At 45.6% G+C, this 14571-nt stretch overlaps 1 protein-coding gene and 1 pseudogene across 1 annotated transcript; one reads left to right on the forward strand and one right to left on the reverse strand.

The window, feature by feature from the left end:
- Positions 1–4485: 4485 nt before the first annotated feature.
- On the reverse strand, positions 4486–8737 carry CDRT4 (CMT1A duplicated region transcript 4). Its single transcript, XM_030800730.1, has 2 exons — positions 8688–8737; positions 4486–6684 (listed from the first exon to the last, which is right to left on the reverse strand). Exons 1-2 carry the CDS (start codon positions 8716–8718, stop codon positions 6257–6259), a joined length of 459 nt encoding a protein of 152 aa, XP_030656590.1. The 5' UTR covers positions 8719–8737; the 3' UTR covers positions 4486–6256.
- Positions 8738–12131: 3394 nt separating this feature from the next.
- Positions 12132–12684, forward strand: LOC100592868 (annotated as a pseudogene).
- The last annotated feature ends 1887 nt before the right edge of the window (positions 12685–14571 follow it).

Consider the following 14571-nt stretch of genomic DNA (forward strand, 5'->3'; position numbering starts at 1 on the left):
GGTGCATATTTGTTGGACGCCTGTTGGCATGCTGCAAACGTGGGAACAAGGAACAAGCTGGGTCTGGGAAATTACATCCCTTCTGATGAAGGCTAAAGAAAAGGAAATCTACTTGGAATTCCATCAGATAGGTATGGATTGGTCATTTAAAAGAATAGAATCACTGTATGTTCAGTTTTTTGAACTTGTGCCTCCTGTTTCTTCTCTCTCTCTAATATCCCATAAGAACTTACTGAAGAGTTCACTCAAATCATACTCTTGGGTCTAGACGGAACCTTCATAACCTTCATAGCAGAGCTGCCTACTCAGTGCTTCAAACTTTACAAAAGCCAAGTGGTTTTTCCAGCCTCTGGACATGATGAAAGAAACCACCTCTTCCCAGTGCATTTTAGATTGGGTGCTAAGACTTGTTCTCACAAATCACTTGCTCAATAAATACTTGAGCACCAACTCTGTGCCAGGCCGTTGCAGGGCTCTGGAAATATAACGGCAAACACAGCTGACCTCGCCCAGGTCTCATGGGACCTTCAGCCTCACCATCCTACCTCTGCTGGTCCAGGGACACACGGTAAATTGGCCACATGAAGAGGGGTCTCCAATGGGGCTGCTTCACTAGAGGAGCCATGGCTGAACCTGGGGTCAGCAGCCACTGGACAAACACATCTGCTCTACTTGAGGACACCAGCAGGGTTGTCACGGGTAACACTAATGAAGAGGAGATCTGAATTTAGGTGAAGCAGCCTGCACTTGGAGTTGAAAGGCCCAAGTTGCAATCTCGAAGGGGCTCTCCTCCTTCCATAATTCTAATCAACTAGGGAGCATGGGCCTAAGCCTATGGGAGCTTAGACAAGCTCCAAAATGCAAAAATGTGAGCAGAGAGCTTGGCATACTGAGGGCCACCTTTCTTCCTTCCAGAAGTTAGAACTTCTGGGACTAACTTTGCTCTCCATAAAAACCCTCCCCATTGGCAGACGCACAGAAACAACCCCAAGGGTCAGGTTTTTAACTTGCCTGATATCCTGTGGCTTCTCACATCCCTTTGTCTACCAAAAATAATGGAATGCTCTGGGTGGCTGACCAATTGAATCTAGAAAGGAAGTGAATTGATACCATGAGCTTTGCTGGGACCCCAGCAATAGAAGCTTCCTAGAAACGCCATAGATGTGGTTGGAATTTCCATTGGCCCTGGAATATAGGGCCTGGGAGAAAAGACAAGGTCTCGGCACCAAGTGCAAGGTCCTTTCCATGCCATCTGCTGCCCTGAGCAGTGTGCTAGCAAGAGTGGGTACCTGTATATTCTGGCCTGCCCCATAAAGAAATCAGATCATTGTCAGGCTCAAGGCAGAGAATATGGGGTGGCTTCAAGCCCCACCTAACGTGAGGCATTCCTTCATCTTCATCTGGCCCTGCCCAGCATGCCCCCATGTTCCCATACACATGCTCAGAGCTGGGGACAGGCCCAGCCTAGCCATGCCTTACAGATCTAGGACACTGTTGTGGGGTTTGCAAGCACCACAGTAGCTGGCTGAAGCCTTGGGTTCATGGTGAGAGACAGAGGGAAGGGGATGTGGGGATGTGTAGTGAAAGAAGAAGACGGAGGTTTTCCTGATTGCTCGACAAATATAAGCCCAGCCCTTCAGCCCAGGCTCTGACATCAGATCACAGTAAACCTCAGGTCCCTGTTTACTCCCCTTCCCTGGCTCTGCCTCCCCTGGTTTCTCAATCTGTCTACTCTTATCTGGCACTGATAATGTGTGGACTCTGAAAATGTGCCCTTTGGTCTAAAAGTGTGGGGATTCCAAAAAGCCTCCAAGAATTAATAACTCAATCAAGGCTGAAAAGAGCCACATCGTCCAGATGTATACATTTGCTTGGACCGAGCTCGCAAAGCACTGTAACAATCTTTACACAACCGCTGTCCACATGGAGTGAGGCTGCAGGGCCAGCATTCCTACTCCTAGATTCTCGTCTTCCTGGCTGCATCATCAGTCCCTGGTTGGGATTCCAGCACCGAGAGCTGCGCTGCTCCATGTGACTCCTCCACTGCCTCTGAAGACCCCCTTTAGGACCCAAGGATCAAAATCCCTACCCCAGGGTGCCCGTCTTATTCTCTCTGTCCTATTTAAAAAAAAAAAAAAAAAAGACTAAGGGGCTGGTCATACTGCTCTGGTCTCATTCCAAAGTGGCTCTTAGACTTGCTGTTGATAAAGTCGACAACTGCTCTTTGTTTAGGTCTCACCCGACCTCCTATTCCAGTTAGAGGGTTCCTGGGCCACCCCCAAATATCTGGCTTGCCCACATCTGCACTATGCCTTTGTTTATGCAGTTACCTCCTTGAAGACTTTCCTGCAGCCTCTTTTTTTTTTTTTTTTTTTTTGACACAGTTTCGGTCTTGTTGCCCAGGCTCTAGAGTGCAATGGTGCTATCTTGGCTCACTGCAACCTCCACCTCCCGGGTTCAAGTGATTCTCCTGCCTCAGCCTGCTGAGTAGCTGGGATTACAGGCACCCAACACCATGCCTGGCTAATTTTTTCTGCATTTTAGTAGTGTTTCACATGGTGTTTCACCATGTCGGCCAGGCTGATCTCGAATTCCTCACCTCAGTTGATTCACCCACCTCGGCCTCCCAAAATGCTGGGATTACAGGTGTGAGCCACCGTGCCCAGCCTCCTGCAGCCTCTTATCTGTCACACAGACTAATCTCCTTTAAGACATGCTCCCAGCCCACGACTAAAAAGGCTGCAGAATGTGGAACTATTTGATGTCCTAATAGCCCCTGCCAACATGGAAATGACCAGCAGCCTCAGTCATGTTGCTGAGGTTAAACTTCAACTGTTTAAACGCCAACCGTGGAATTTGCAAATGGGTAAATACAATACTCTGTACAGGGAGCCAAAGAATCTGCTCGAAGCAGCTGCTCAATATGTGTCAGACGGGGCCTTAGTTACAGAGCAACACAGACAGACTAACAAAATATATATTCTGATGTTTCATGAACCTACTATGTCAGAGAGACTAATCGAAACAGCTCTCCTGCCAAGCAGACAATTCCATATGGAGAGGAGATAAATAGAAAGAGGCTGCGGGCTGTGGAACATTAGAGAAAGCCAGGTCCCTCTGAGAGATGTAAGTTAAATATGTTTAGCGTAACCTGAGATACCCTGGGCCTCTCCAGCTTGGACAGACCGATGAGGTTACATTAGGAATAACCTGCATTCCACTCCATGCCCTGGCTGCTCGTGATGAACTTCAGGCCTTAGCAAGGGCTCCATGTCTATTTCTGGGAGTGCCAAGGATGTATCTTGGTTTCTCATGAACAAAGCTGGGCCTGCCAAGCACCCATTGGGTCTACCAGACCTGGCTGTTTCTTGTCCATACCCAGAGCGGTGCGACCTGCTTGTTGATGCATTGTGAAGTCAAGATCTTGCCCCACATTTTATGTGTACCCCAGGGCCTTCCAGGATTTTTAGTGAAAGAGCTGTTTGAGAGTTTGAATCATTGATCACCACCCACATGGCACTCAGGAAGAGCTGAACCAAGGGACAAATCTGAGCATCAGACATGGCAGGTCATCCTCCTCCCCCAGGATCAGCCTCCTCCCCCAGTGACCAAGGCTTCATTACTGGATCCAGCTGCTTCTTCTCTGGCGGAATTCATATAGTCATGGCTGGTTAAGTCTCAGTGTCAGCCAGACCTGCGAGTCCCAGCTCAGGCTTAAGCAGAGTTCCCCATTCAAAGGAATTAGACTCTTTTTCTTTGTTAAATTGCCTTAAGAGGTAATGCTTCTGGACCACAGTCATGGAACACAGACAATTTCTACCACAACATCAGATGTTAATGATATCCTAGGCTCATGCTTGTGTTGTTATAATAGGCTGAGAATTAAATTAATTTAAACAATGATATCTATAGAAAAATTATTTTGCCAGGTGTGGTGGCTCATGCCTGTAAATCCCAACACTTTGAGAGACCAAGGCAGGCAGATCACCTGAGGTCAGGAGTTCAAGACCAGCCTGACCAACATGGGGAAACCCCATCTCTACTAAAAATACGAAAACTAGCCGGGTGTGGTGGTGGGTGCCTGTAATCCCAGCTACTCAGGAGGCTGAAGCAGAAGAATTCTTGAACCTGGGCAGTGGAGGTTGCAATGAGCAGAGGCTGTGTCATTGCCCTCCTGCCTGGGCGACAGAGCAAGACTGTGTCTCAAAAAAAAAAAAAAAAAAAAAAAAAAAACACACATACACAGAAAAATCATTTTAATTTATAGAGTGCATACTTTTGTAAAAACTATTAAATGCTTAGAAATTAAAAAAAAACAACTGTGCAACCTTCAGTAATTTACCATACCACTCTGCCCTTGAAGGTATTAAAAGAAATAACCCCAAATTCCAATGATCTCTAGCACTCAGTGAATCTCTGTAATCCATACCCTCCCAAATACAACCTAGAAAAAAATGCCCATAAAAGAACAAAAGAGATAAAAAATTATTGCAGGAATTTATTGCCTGCCTCCATGTCTATAAACCTTCCATGGACACAAAATACAATCCTTCAAATTCCTTGGAAACCACCTATATTTGTGCAAGAATTCATTCTGGCCAACAGTTGGGAACCAAGAGCAGGTCTAGAGCTCTTAATTTAGGCAGCTGTCCCAACACAAAAGCACAGGAGCCAGAGGTGAGTTTTCCAAAGCTGCACCTGTGTCTGCAAACGTTTACACAAGACCCTTAAATGGAGAACACGCCTTGTAAGGCAAATTCAACTTTTCCAAATGACACTTCTATAAGTTACTACATCTCATCCTCTACATCTCTGTGAGGGATGATGGATTAGTATTAACTGTCTTGCAAATACACATACAGAAACTCAGGTAAGGTCAGCCTTACTCAGTAGATAAATCCCAAACATGAAACCAGCTGGGTCAGCCTGTCATAACTGGATCATTCTTGCATGTAAAGACAAAGGTTGTCTGCTTGGAGATGGAGAAGAGTTCAGCATAGCTCGCTTTGGGGCCAGCTCAGAGCATGGGTGAACCAATTCTAGCTGTCCTCTGACAAATAACAGCTGGAGTCCTGCCAGGAGCTCCTCCCCCCAAGCACTTGGCTCCACAAGGCAAACCTCAGAGAAGTACAGGGGAAAAGAGCTCTCCATTTCTCAGCAGGGGACACCCTGGTCCCCATTGCCACTTTGTTTGCCCTCCAAGGGAAAAACCTCTCAATACCAGGTCCAGGAGCAGCTGGATGGGATCACTCAGAACCCAGCCGAGAGCTAATTCCCTCTTGGCTTCAAAATCCATCCTATGCTTGGAGATGCTGGGGCTGGGATTCTACAAACCACATTCTGGCTTTGTGCCCTGATAGGCTCAGCCCGCAGGGGGCGCTAGAAGGAATCTGCAAGGCTAAAGGAGGAAGTAGGAAGTGGCTCCTTGCTCACTTCCTGTTTGCTTCCTGTTCACTTTCTATCAGCTTCCTGTCCACTTTCTATCAGCTTCCTGTCCCTGCCAGACAGGTGGCTAACCCTAGCAGTGCTTTTTCTTCACCTGGGCAGTGGCAACTCCTCCCAGAAACATTTCAATGCAGTTTTTGGTTTTTCCAACACTCACAAAAGCAGCCTTATGGGGGTCCCCTCAGAGACACCAACAAAACAGCTCCCCTATTGAGAGGCGGGGGCACCATCCCCACAGGACTCTCCTCGGAGCTCAGAGATACCAGCTGCATTGAGCGGCATCCCCACTCCCCCACCTCAGAAGTCTGAGATTCAGCCCTATGTCCCTTCTTCAAGCAACTACCTTTCAATGAATCCAGCATCTTCCCCTTGTTCCCAAGCCTCAAGTGTGATGCCTGCTTCCTGTGGTGCTACCTCCATGGATACCTTTGTATTCCCTTCCTGCCCTTTACTGTCACCTGGTTAATCATTCTTTATATTATCTCTAATAAAATAGCTGGTGTGATTTCTATCCCCTGCCTGGACCCAGACAAATCACCCACATTTTGGTCCTGAGCATCTGTGGCAGAGACTAGAGCCGGGGACTGCCCAACCCCACCAGAGAGCAGTGTGGGAGGGGACACACTCACCCACCCACCTACAGCTCGCATTCTGATCTGGTTTCTCTCAGCCAAGCTCTGCATGAGCAAGAGCAAGTTCAGATTTAAAGGACACCATCAAATGAGTGGTAAATGGAGCTTAATTGCTGTATGTTCTTGGGGGATGGCTGCAGGGACCCCTGGCTAAACATTTGCATGTTTCTCCTTGTTGGTCAGTAGCAAACTGTAGGGAGCATCCTCATAATAGGCTTTCGGGCAAAGATGATCTTGTTATAGTTTGCAGTTGGACAGTCTCTGGAATCCGTATGTAAGTGTGTGAGTTCTGGGATCATGGTAGGAGCCATGGCCGATATGGAATAAGTACCCCACATTGATAACGTGGATTCTGACAGCGTGTCCCTGAACACAGCTTTGCCAGAAGACTTGGATGACTTCCTCCTTTTCGGCTGAATGACGCTGGAAGGTTTGTTCTGCCTCGATGCCCAGGGTCTTTCCTCGAGGGCATGCATGCATTCCAGTTCTCTAGTTTTGCTTTTCTCAATGAGTCTTTTCACTGTCTGAGAGGTATAGGTGACATAGGCTGGCCAGGGGTCATGTTTTTCAAGCAGCTTCCGGGGAAGTCCAGTGTTTTCTGTGAGTCCTACCAACAAAGAGAAATGCAGGCCATTTAGAGGCAGTCACACGCAATAGCTTGATTCTTCAAACAATGGGAAGGCATCGGAACCAGATTTTGAAGTCCTCCCTATTTTGCACCCCTTGTATTCAGTAGGAATAAAATCCAATTCAAAGTGGGGGAACAGAATGACATCCTAGAAAGTCTATCAATTAACAACAGAATGGTAAGGAGCAAGAGACAGAGTCAAACAGACCTGATTGATTTTAAATATTTGCATAACCTCAAATTGTTTTACCCCTGAACTTCTATTTTTTCACCAATAAAAATGGTTAGTCTAAGGCCTGAGAACTGAAGAAAGTAATGTATTTCAAGGGCTTGGAACAGTACACTTAGTGCTTGAAAGCATGGGTTCTGTACTTGTCTGCTCCAAATTCCTACTCTACCCTCTTCATAGCTGTGAACCTTGAACAAGTTTCTTAACCTTGCTAAACTTCAAGTGCCTAATCTGTAAAATGGTGATTAGAATAAGACAAAGTTCATGGAACTTTCTTGTGGATTAAAGATAACTTATGTAAAGCTTTTAGCACAGTGACTAAAACTTTTGGCTATGTCTCCCAGCCTAAACTCTTTCATTTAATTCTAGTTACACCTTATAAGGTAGGTATTCTCCCATTTAATAGAGGACGAAACTAAGGCTGACTAGCTTGCACGACTAACAAGTGGTGGGTTTGAACTCAAGCTTAACAAGGCTCAAAAAAACCAAAGCTTTTCACTATGGTTGCTGGCCAGAAGTTTGGGTTGTTTGCCGAGGGGGTCAGGTGTTGCTAGAAATTCAACGCATTAGCTTATCAAGCAGCCTGTTCCTTTACAGATCCAAAATCATGGGCATGTCAGTCCTTCCCACCTTTCATTAGCAACGTCACTCTATTTAGCAGAAATGATTCCATTTCTCTCCTGCAGCTGCTACCTTCTTCTGTGTTCTTATGTGATGCATTCTTTCCCTAATTCTGTATTTCTTTGGTCATTTCAACTGGAGTTTTGCAGGGAGGGGAGTTAAAAGAGTCATCTTGCCATATCCAAATTGAATGCAGTTTAAAAAAACAATGCCGTAAATGGGGATAATCAAGTGAAGTGTAGGTCGTATAGTTATTCCCACGCTGCCTCGTGGCTGTCCAGGAGCTGGAGCTTGTCTGGGGACAGATCTGTCAGTAAAGAATGTGCTATAGAAGGATTCCATCTCCCTGTAAAAGTCATGTGTGACATTACCTCTCACTAGAAACTTCCCAGCATGGCCTCCAAGCACAGACTGTTCACCCTTGCCTCCTCCAAGCAAATGTAAAGATCTTGTGGCATAGGGCATTTGCATGAATCTGGCAGAGTCCAAACTCAAATGCCTGGAGTGAAATGAGCAGCAACCCCATTCCGTCTCCTGAACATGCTGTGTTCTCTGCCAGCATAACAAGAGTGGCCGCCTGCACTATTCACAATAGCAAAGACTTGGAACCAACCCAAATGTCCAACAACGATAGACTGGATTAAGAAAATGTGGCACATATACACCATGGAATACTATGCAGCCATAAAAAAGGATGAGTTCATGTCCTTTGTAGGGACATGGATGAAGCTGGAAACCATCATCCTCAGCAAACTATCGCAAGGACAAAAAACCAAACACCGTATGTTCTCACTCATAGGTGGGAATTGAACAATGAGAACACTTGGATACAGGAAGGGGAACGTCACACACTGGGGCCTGTTGTGGGGTGGGGAGAGGGGGGAGGGATAGCATTAGGAGATATACCTAATATAAATGACGAGTTAATGGGTGCAGCACATCAACATGGCACATGTATATGTATGTAACAAACCTGCACGTTGTGCACATGTACCCTAGAACTTAAAGTATAACAAAAATATATATTAAAAAAAAAAAGAGTGGCCGCCCAGTGGCCTCTTCCCACTGCAAATCCTCCAACCCTAGGCGGCCCCAGTGCAGGAGCTTCCACTGGTAACGCTCCCAACCCTACCTTCTTCTTTCTTCATCCTTCTTGCTTCCATCTTATTTTTGATATTTACTGATTTCTTAATATCACAGATCCAGATTCCTATGGGAAAATATACTTGTTAGCCAGAGCCTCCTCAAACTGACCTGACTTTAGGAAAGCGATTAGTAGCCACCCTGGGGGGTCCTAAGTCCTATATGGTCTCTGCATGAGGCTAAGATGACTTCACCCCCTGAGAAGAGGACATGTTTTTTGTGGAGCTGGAGACAGGCCAAGTGAGCCCCGCAAAGTCCTGCAGGCATGGCCTTGCTCAAGAGCTGTAGACTGTCATGACAGTCTCTGGGTGTTCTGCTTTCCAGTCTCCTAGCTTTAAAGGAGAGAGCTGGGTAGGCTTTGGGGGCTGTGTGGAGGCTGGTCCACAGAGGGGAAGTGAAAAAAAAAAAAAGTCCCCATTTCAAAACCTTTCTATCTCATCTACCAGAGTCCGAGAGTGGTCACATTACTACAAGCGTGACATCCAACCTGCACTTCTCAGCCTGGAATCAGGGAGAGAAGGTAGCAGAGATGGGCAGCGGCCAGGAGTCAGCTACCGGGGCCCCAAGCCCAGGCTGAAATGTGGAAGATTTAATGCTCTATGCCACCATGCAGGGGGGAAATCTGATAGAAACCATGGTGTAGCGGTTCTCAAACTTGAGGCTGCATCCACCTGGAGAGCTTGTTAAAGCCCAGATTCCTGGGCCCACCTCCAGAGTTGCTGATTTAGCAACCACTGTTTTAAACCAAAAGGGGGAAAGAAAAAAAACTACTGGAGATTTGTAAGGTTATATTGTTAACTACCTAGAGACAAGAAATGGGTCCAGGAGATCTTTTTGGTTCCTTTCCAGCTCTAAGACACATGTACATGCCTAAGAGTTCATTACATTTCTATATTCGATTTTGCCATCTCTGTGGCCTTTAAGCACTTAAAAGTGCCATGAAGCATTTCCACTCTCACCTGCAAATGCCCATTGAAAGAGAGTCTCAGATGATTCTGAACAGCTCCCAGATGATGCTGGTGCTTTTGGTCTGGAGGCCACACTTTGAGAACCATGGGTCGAAGGCAGTGCTTCTCAAATTTTACCAAGTACTAGAATCACCTGGAGGACTTATGCAACCACAGACACCCAGGTCCCACTTAGAGATTCTGATTCAGTAGGTCTGTTTTGAGGACCTGAGGATTTGCATCTCTAAGTAACTCCTTAATGATACTGATGTTGCTGGTCTGTGGTTCATACTCTGAGCAACCCTGGTTTAGACTGAGTAGGGGGTGTTAAGCCTTTTTTATCAGCTGCCACGTACGTGAGGGCTGACTCATTTCTGCATGGAACACTCCTCCGAGGTAAGCAGTTCCCAGGTTTTTCATTCCCCTTTTTCCCTAATCAAGGAACTATTGTGGAATGCTAGTGAGTGTGTCATTGACAGGGTCAACTTTAAATTCCACTATTTTTATAGAGTAAATTATTCACACATTCTAGCATTTTATCATAACACATCTAAAAAAGGATGGCATCCCGGAGATTCATTCATACTCCCAAAAACAAGGCTCTTTTTGTCAAACCTATTTAGAGACAGATCTTACGGAGTCCCTGCTGTGGGTATCAGTGCCAATCTTCCACAACAGTGCAGTTCTAGAAGAATTCACAATGTCATTATTCTGAGGCTAGCGAAGAAATAATGCTCAAATAGTCATCTAACCCAGAGAAAGTTGCATGTCATCATTTTTTTTAATTGTAAGGTAAAGCATCTTAGTTCTCCTTCTAAGACCTACCATAAGGCCTCAGAATTTAAAGTCACCCATTCCAAGTCCCCCATAACATAGAGCATGACATGCAAGTGGCCACCCAACTTGGGCCTGTCCACCTCTAGTGAAAATAGAACTCTTTACTTTTCTTTCATATTTTAGCATTGTTAGAAATTTCTTGGCTGGGCGCGGTGGCTCATGCCTGTAATCCCAGCACTTTGGGAGACCAAGACAGGCGGATCACCTGAGGTCAGGAGTTCGAGGTCAGCCTGGCTAACATGGTGAAACCCTGTCTCTACTAAATATACAAAATTAGCTGGGCGTGGTGGGGCATGCCTGTAATCCCAGCTACTCAGGAGGCTGAGGCAGAAGAGTCACTTGAACCCAGGAGGCAGAGGTTGCAGTGAGCCAGGATCGTGTCACTGCACTCCAGCCTGGGCAACGGAGTGAGACTCCGTCTCCAAAAAAAAAAAAGAAAGAAATTTCTTCATCTTCTCATCTGTAAAATAGGATGCCAGATGGTGGAAATATGTTTCAGCTGGCAATATTTGGAGGGTTTGGGAGTCATTCCTTTCATCATTGCTTCTAAGTTTCTAGTTGATGAACCCTGAAGCCTCAGGAAAGCCCGGTCTTAGTCAAACATCTGTTTCCAGACTTGTGTGCATCTGTGTGACCCACCATCCTGCTCAGAGCCTCTGGCCAGGACTCACCTGACCCCTACAGCTGTGCCGTGTGGCTGATAGGACAAGTCTACGAATGGTGGGTTTTTCTCATACCTGCTAAAGCAGGGACTAGGAAATGATAAAAAGAACCAAGGGAGGGAGTGTTTGAGACTGCCTCAAAACTCATGGGGAGGACTTGTTTGTTTGAAAATAACAGGAGACAAATAGTTGACATTAAGTCTGAAGAGAAGCTGTGGGCTTTTATAATTTCCTTCAATTCCAGCACAAAGGTTCCATTTTGTGTCCCTGTAAATGAAATGCAAACCAGCAGTCTACAGACAGAAACAGCATTGATGGGAGGGGCAGGAGGCAGAGTGTTGAAGCGGCTTTCTTGTTTTTCCTACAGACACAAAGCCCATGTTCAGACCACTGGGCTTTCAGGGCCAGCTCCCCAGTCCCCCCACTCAATCTCTCATCCCACCATTTTCAGAATCTAGTCTGATAGACTGGGTTTGGCCTAGATCATTCAATTACCTGGAACGTGAAACAATAAACCTTGATCACCTTCCTTAACTTCTTAGGACCTCAGTTGTCACAAAATGAGGATGAGGATGAACTCCTGCCCCAGAGAGACACAGTTCTGTAATTTTTTTCTTTCTTTTTTTTTTTTTTTTAAGAGACAGGGCCTCACTCTTTCCCTCAGGGTGGAGTGTAGTGGCACAATCATAGCTCACTGCAGCTTTGAACTCCTGGGCTCAAGCAGTCCTCCTGTCTTCACCTCCTGGGTAGCTGGGACTACAGACACACACCACCGTACCTGGAAATTTTTTTTTTTTTTTTTTTTTTTTTAGTAGAGACAGGGGTCTCGCTATTTTGCCCAGCCTGATCTCAAGCTCCTGGGCCCAAGCGATCCTCCCACCTCTGCCTCCCAAAGTGCTGGGATTATAGGTGTGAGTCATAACACCTAGCCCACAGTTGTTTTAAAAATGTGTGGAAATCGCTTTCTTTGCCACGTCTGCTGCGAGAATGAAGACCGTTCTCAGCAATCAGACTACTAACATTCTAGAAAATGTCGATATTACTCTGAAAGGATGCACAGTTATCGTGAAGGGCCCCAGAGGGACTTCAATCACATCAGTGTAGAACTCAGTCGTGTTGGAAAGAAAACAAAAAAGGCTCCGGGTTGACAAATGGTGGGGTAACAGAAAGGAACTGCTACCGTTTGGACTATTTTACTCATGTACAGAACATGATCAAGGGTGTCACACTGGGCTTCCATTACAAGTTGGGGTCTGTGTATGCTCACTTCCCCACCAAAGTTGTTATCCAGGAGAATGGGTCTCCTGTTGAAATCCGAAATTTCTTTTGTGAAAAATACATCCGCAGTTCAGATGAGACCAGGTGTCGCTTGTTCAGTATCTCAAACCCAGAAAGATGAAGGAAATGACATTGAGCTTGTTTCAAATTCAGCGGCTTTGATTCAGCAAGCCGTTTAACAGTTAAAAACAAGGCTATCAGGACAGTTTTGGATGGTATCTATGTCTCTGAAAAAGGAACTGTTCAGCAGGCTGATGAATAAGATCTAAGAGATGTCCAGCTCGAGAAACAAGATGCCGGATGATTCCTGAGACCTACTTGTGATATTTAAAAGATGCAATAAAAGACCTATTGATTTGGGAAAAAAAAAAAGTCTGGAAATTAAAATGCTTCTAAACCCAGTGGTCCCCAAACTTGGCAGCACATTAGAATTACTAGGGATCTTGGAAAAATATAAATGTAGGCGCCCACTCCCAACATCATGATTTGACTGGAATGGGATGCAGTACAGGCACTGGAATTAAACGTTTCCCAGACAATTTCTCTGTGCAGCAAAATTTGGGAACTGCTGTTCCAGAACCTAAAACAAAAAAAATTGAAGATTTATAAAATATTATTATTAACTACTTAGAAACAGAAAACGAACCGGGCGCGGTGGCTCACACCTATAATCCCAGCAATTTAGGAGGCCAAGGTGAGGGATCACTTGAGCCCAGAGTTCGAGACCAGCCTGGCCAGCATGATGAAACCCCATCTCTACTAAAAATACAAAAATTAGCCAAGCACGGTGGCAGGTGCCTGTAATCCTAGCTGCTTGGGAGGCTGAGGCAGGAGAATTGCTTGAGCCCAGGAGAAGGAGGTTGCAGTGAGCCGAGATCACCCCATTGCACTTTAGCCTGGCCGGGGGGGGGAGAGAGAGAGAGAGAGAGAGAGAGAGAATGGGTCCAGAAGATCTTTCTTTTCAGTCCTTTTGCTGTCCTAAGACACATGCTTTCACTCAAGAATCCCTGACTATAGTCAGCACTGCATCTCAAGGGCCTTTAAACATTTAAAAGGGCCATGGAGCATTTCCACAACCACCACCTGCCAATACCAAAATTGACTTAGATCAAAGAAGAAGCAGTGGCTTTAAAGTACAGAGCTAAGGAAACCCTGGTCACCATGGGATTTTCATGCAAATCTAATGATCTCACCCTCTCTGGCCACAAGCTGCATCCTTATCTCAGGAAACCACCTTGCAAAAGGATTTTACGGGTTCCAGGCAGGATTGATGGATCAGTGCTCTGGCACAAATCGACCCCACTCAGACTTTTTGCCCCACTAATGCTGTGAAAGTAGTGCCATTTACATGGTCACGATGAGTGGATTATTATCTCAATCTAGTGTTTCCTAAACTGTGTTCCACAGAATGCAAGAGTCTCTCCTCAAAATGTTAATAGGCATTACTTAAAGAAAAAGAAGGGGCTCATGGCAAAAGATGCCCTATAAAGCCATACAAATTATTCAACCCAGGAGTCGCCACATCTTCTAAATCTGCAAGATTTCAGGCCTGTCCTCAGTCAACTAAGAAAAAAAAAAAAGCCATGTTAAAAAAATTCCTTTGGAGCAGGATTTTCAGAGTCTGTTATATGTTAACTTGTTCTGTAATATGAATACTGAATATGCAGCATCCCCTAATCTCATTTGACCAGGGAATCACTCATTCATTCATTCATTTATTGTGTGGGGCATCTCGTGGAACTAGAAACCAGTGACACATTTGTGGTAACTGTGAACCAACGCTCTTCTCTTGCCCTTGTTTTGGAATTGCAAGCCTCAGAGAATGTTATGGAGTAAGAGGATAGAATGACGAACTTGCTCAGGGTATAACAGGGTCTTTGATGAATCACCTTCTCTGAAATCAGCTGCAGAGTCCCCAAAACTGTCCCTATGCAGAAGAACAAGCTCCACTGGAAACAAGACCTGTGTTCCCTCTGTTCAGCCTCTTTCTTCTCTTCTCTGCTCCAATCTGCAAGGCTTCTTTTGTTTGTCTCACCTCCCACTTTTCTCCCTGAGCCATGCATAAGTGTCTTGCCTGGCCCCAGAAGGAGAATCACATTTTCTTAAACAGGAACCTGATGCAAACCCTCATTTCACCTCTGCATTTTAT

This window comes from Nomascus leucogenys, chromosome 19, assembly GCF_006542625.1.
Source record: "Nomascus leucogenys isolate Asia chromosome 19, Asia_NLE_v1, whole genome shotgun sequence".
Lineage (NCBI taxonomy): Eukaryota > Metazoa > Chordata > Mammalia > Primates > Hylobatidae > Nomascus > Nomascus leucogenys.

What these genes read in the sequence shown, in the direction of transcription:
- CDRT4 (XM_030800730.1), bottom strand. Translation starts at nt 8,718, where the DNA reads ATGGAAGCAAGAAGGATGAAGAAAGAAGAAG. An exon ending in AAGGATGAAGAAAGAAGAAG is followed by an intron (nt 6,685 to 8,687) that starts GTAGGGTTGGGA and finishes CTTTGTTGGTAG; the next exon opens with GACTCACAGAAAACACTGGA.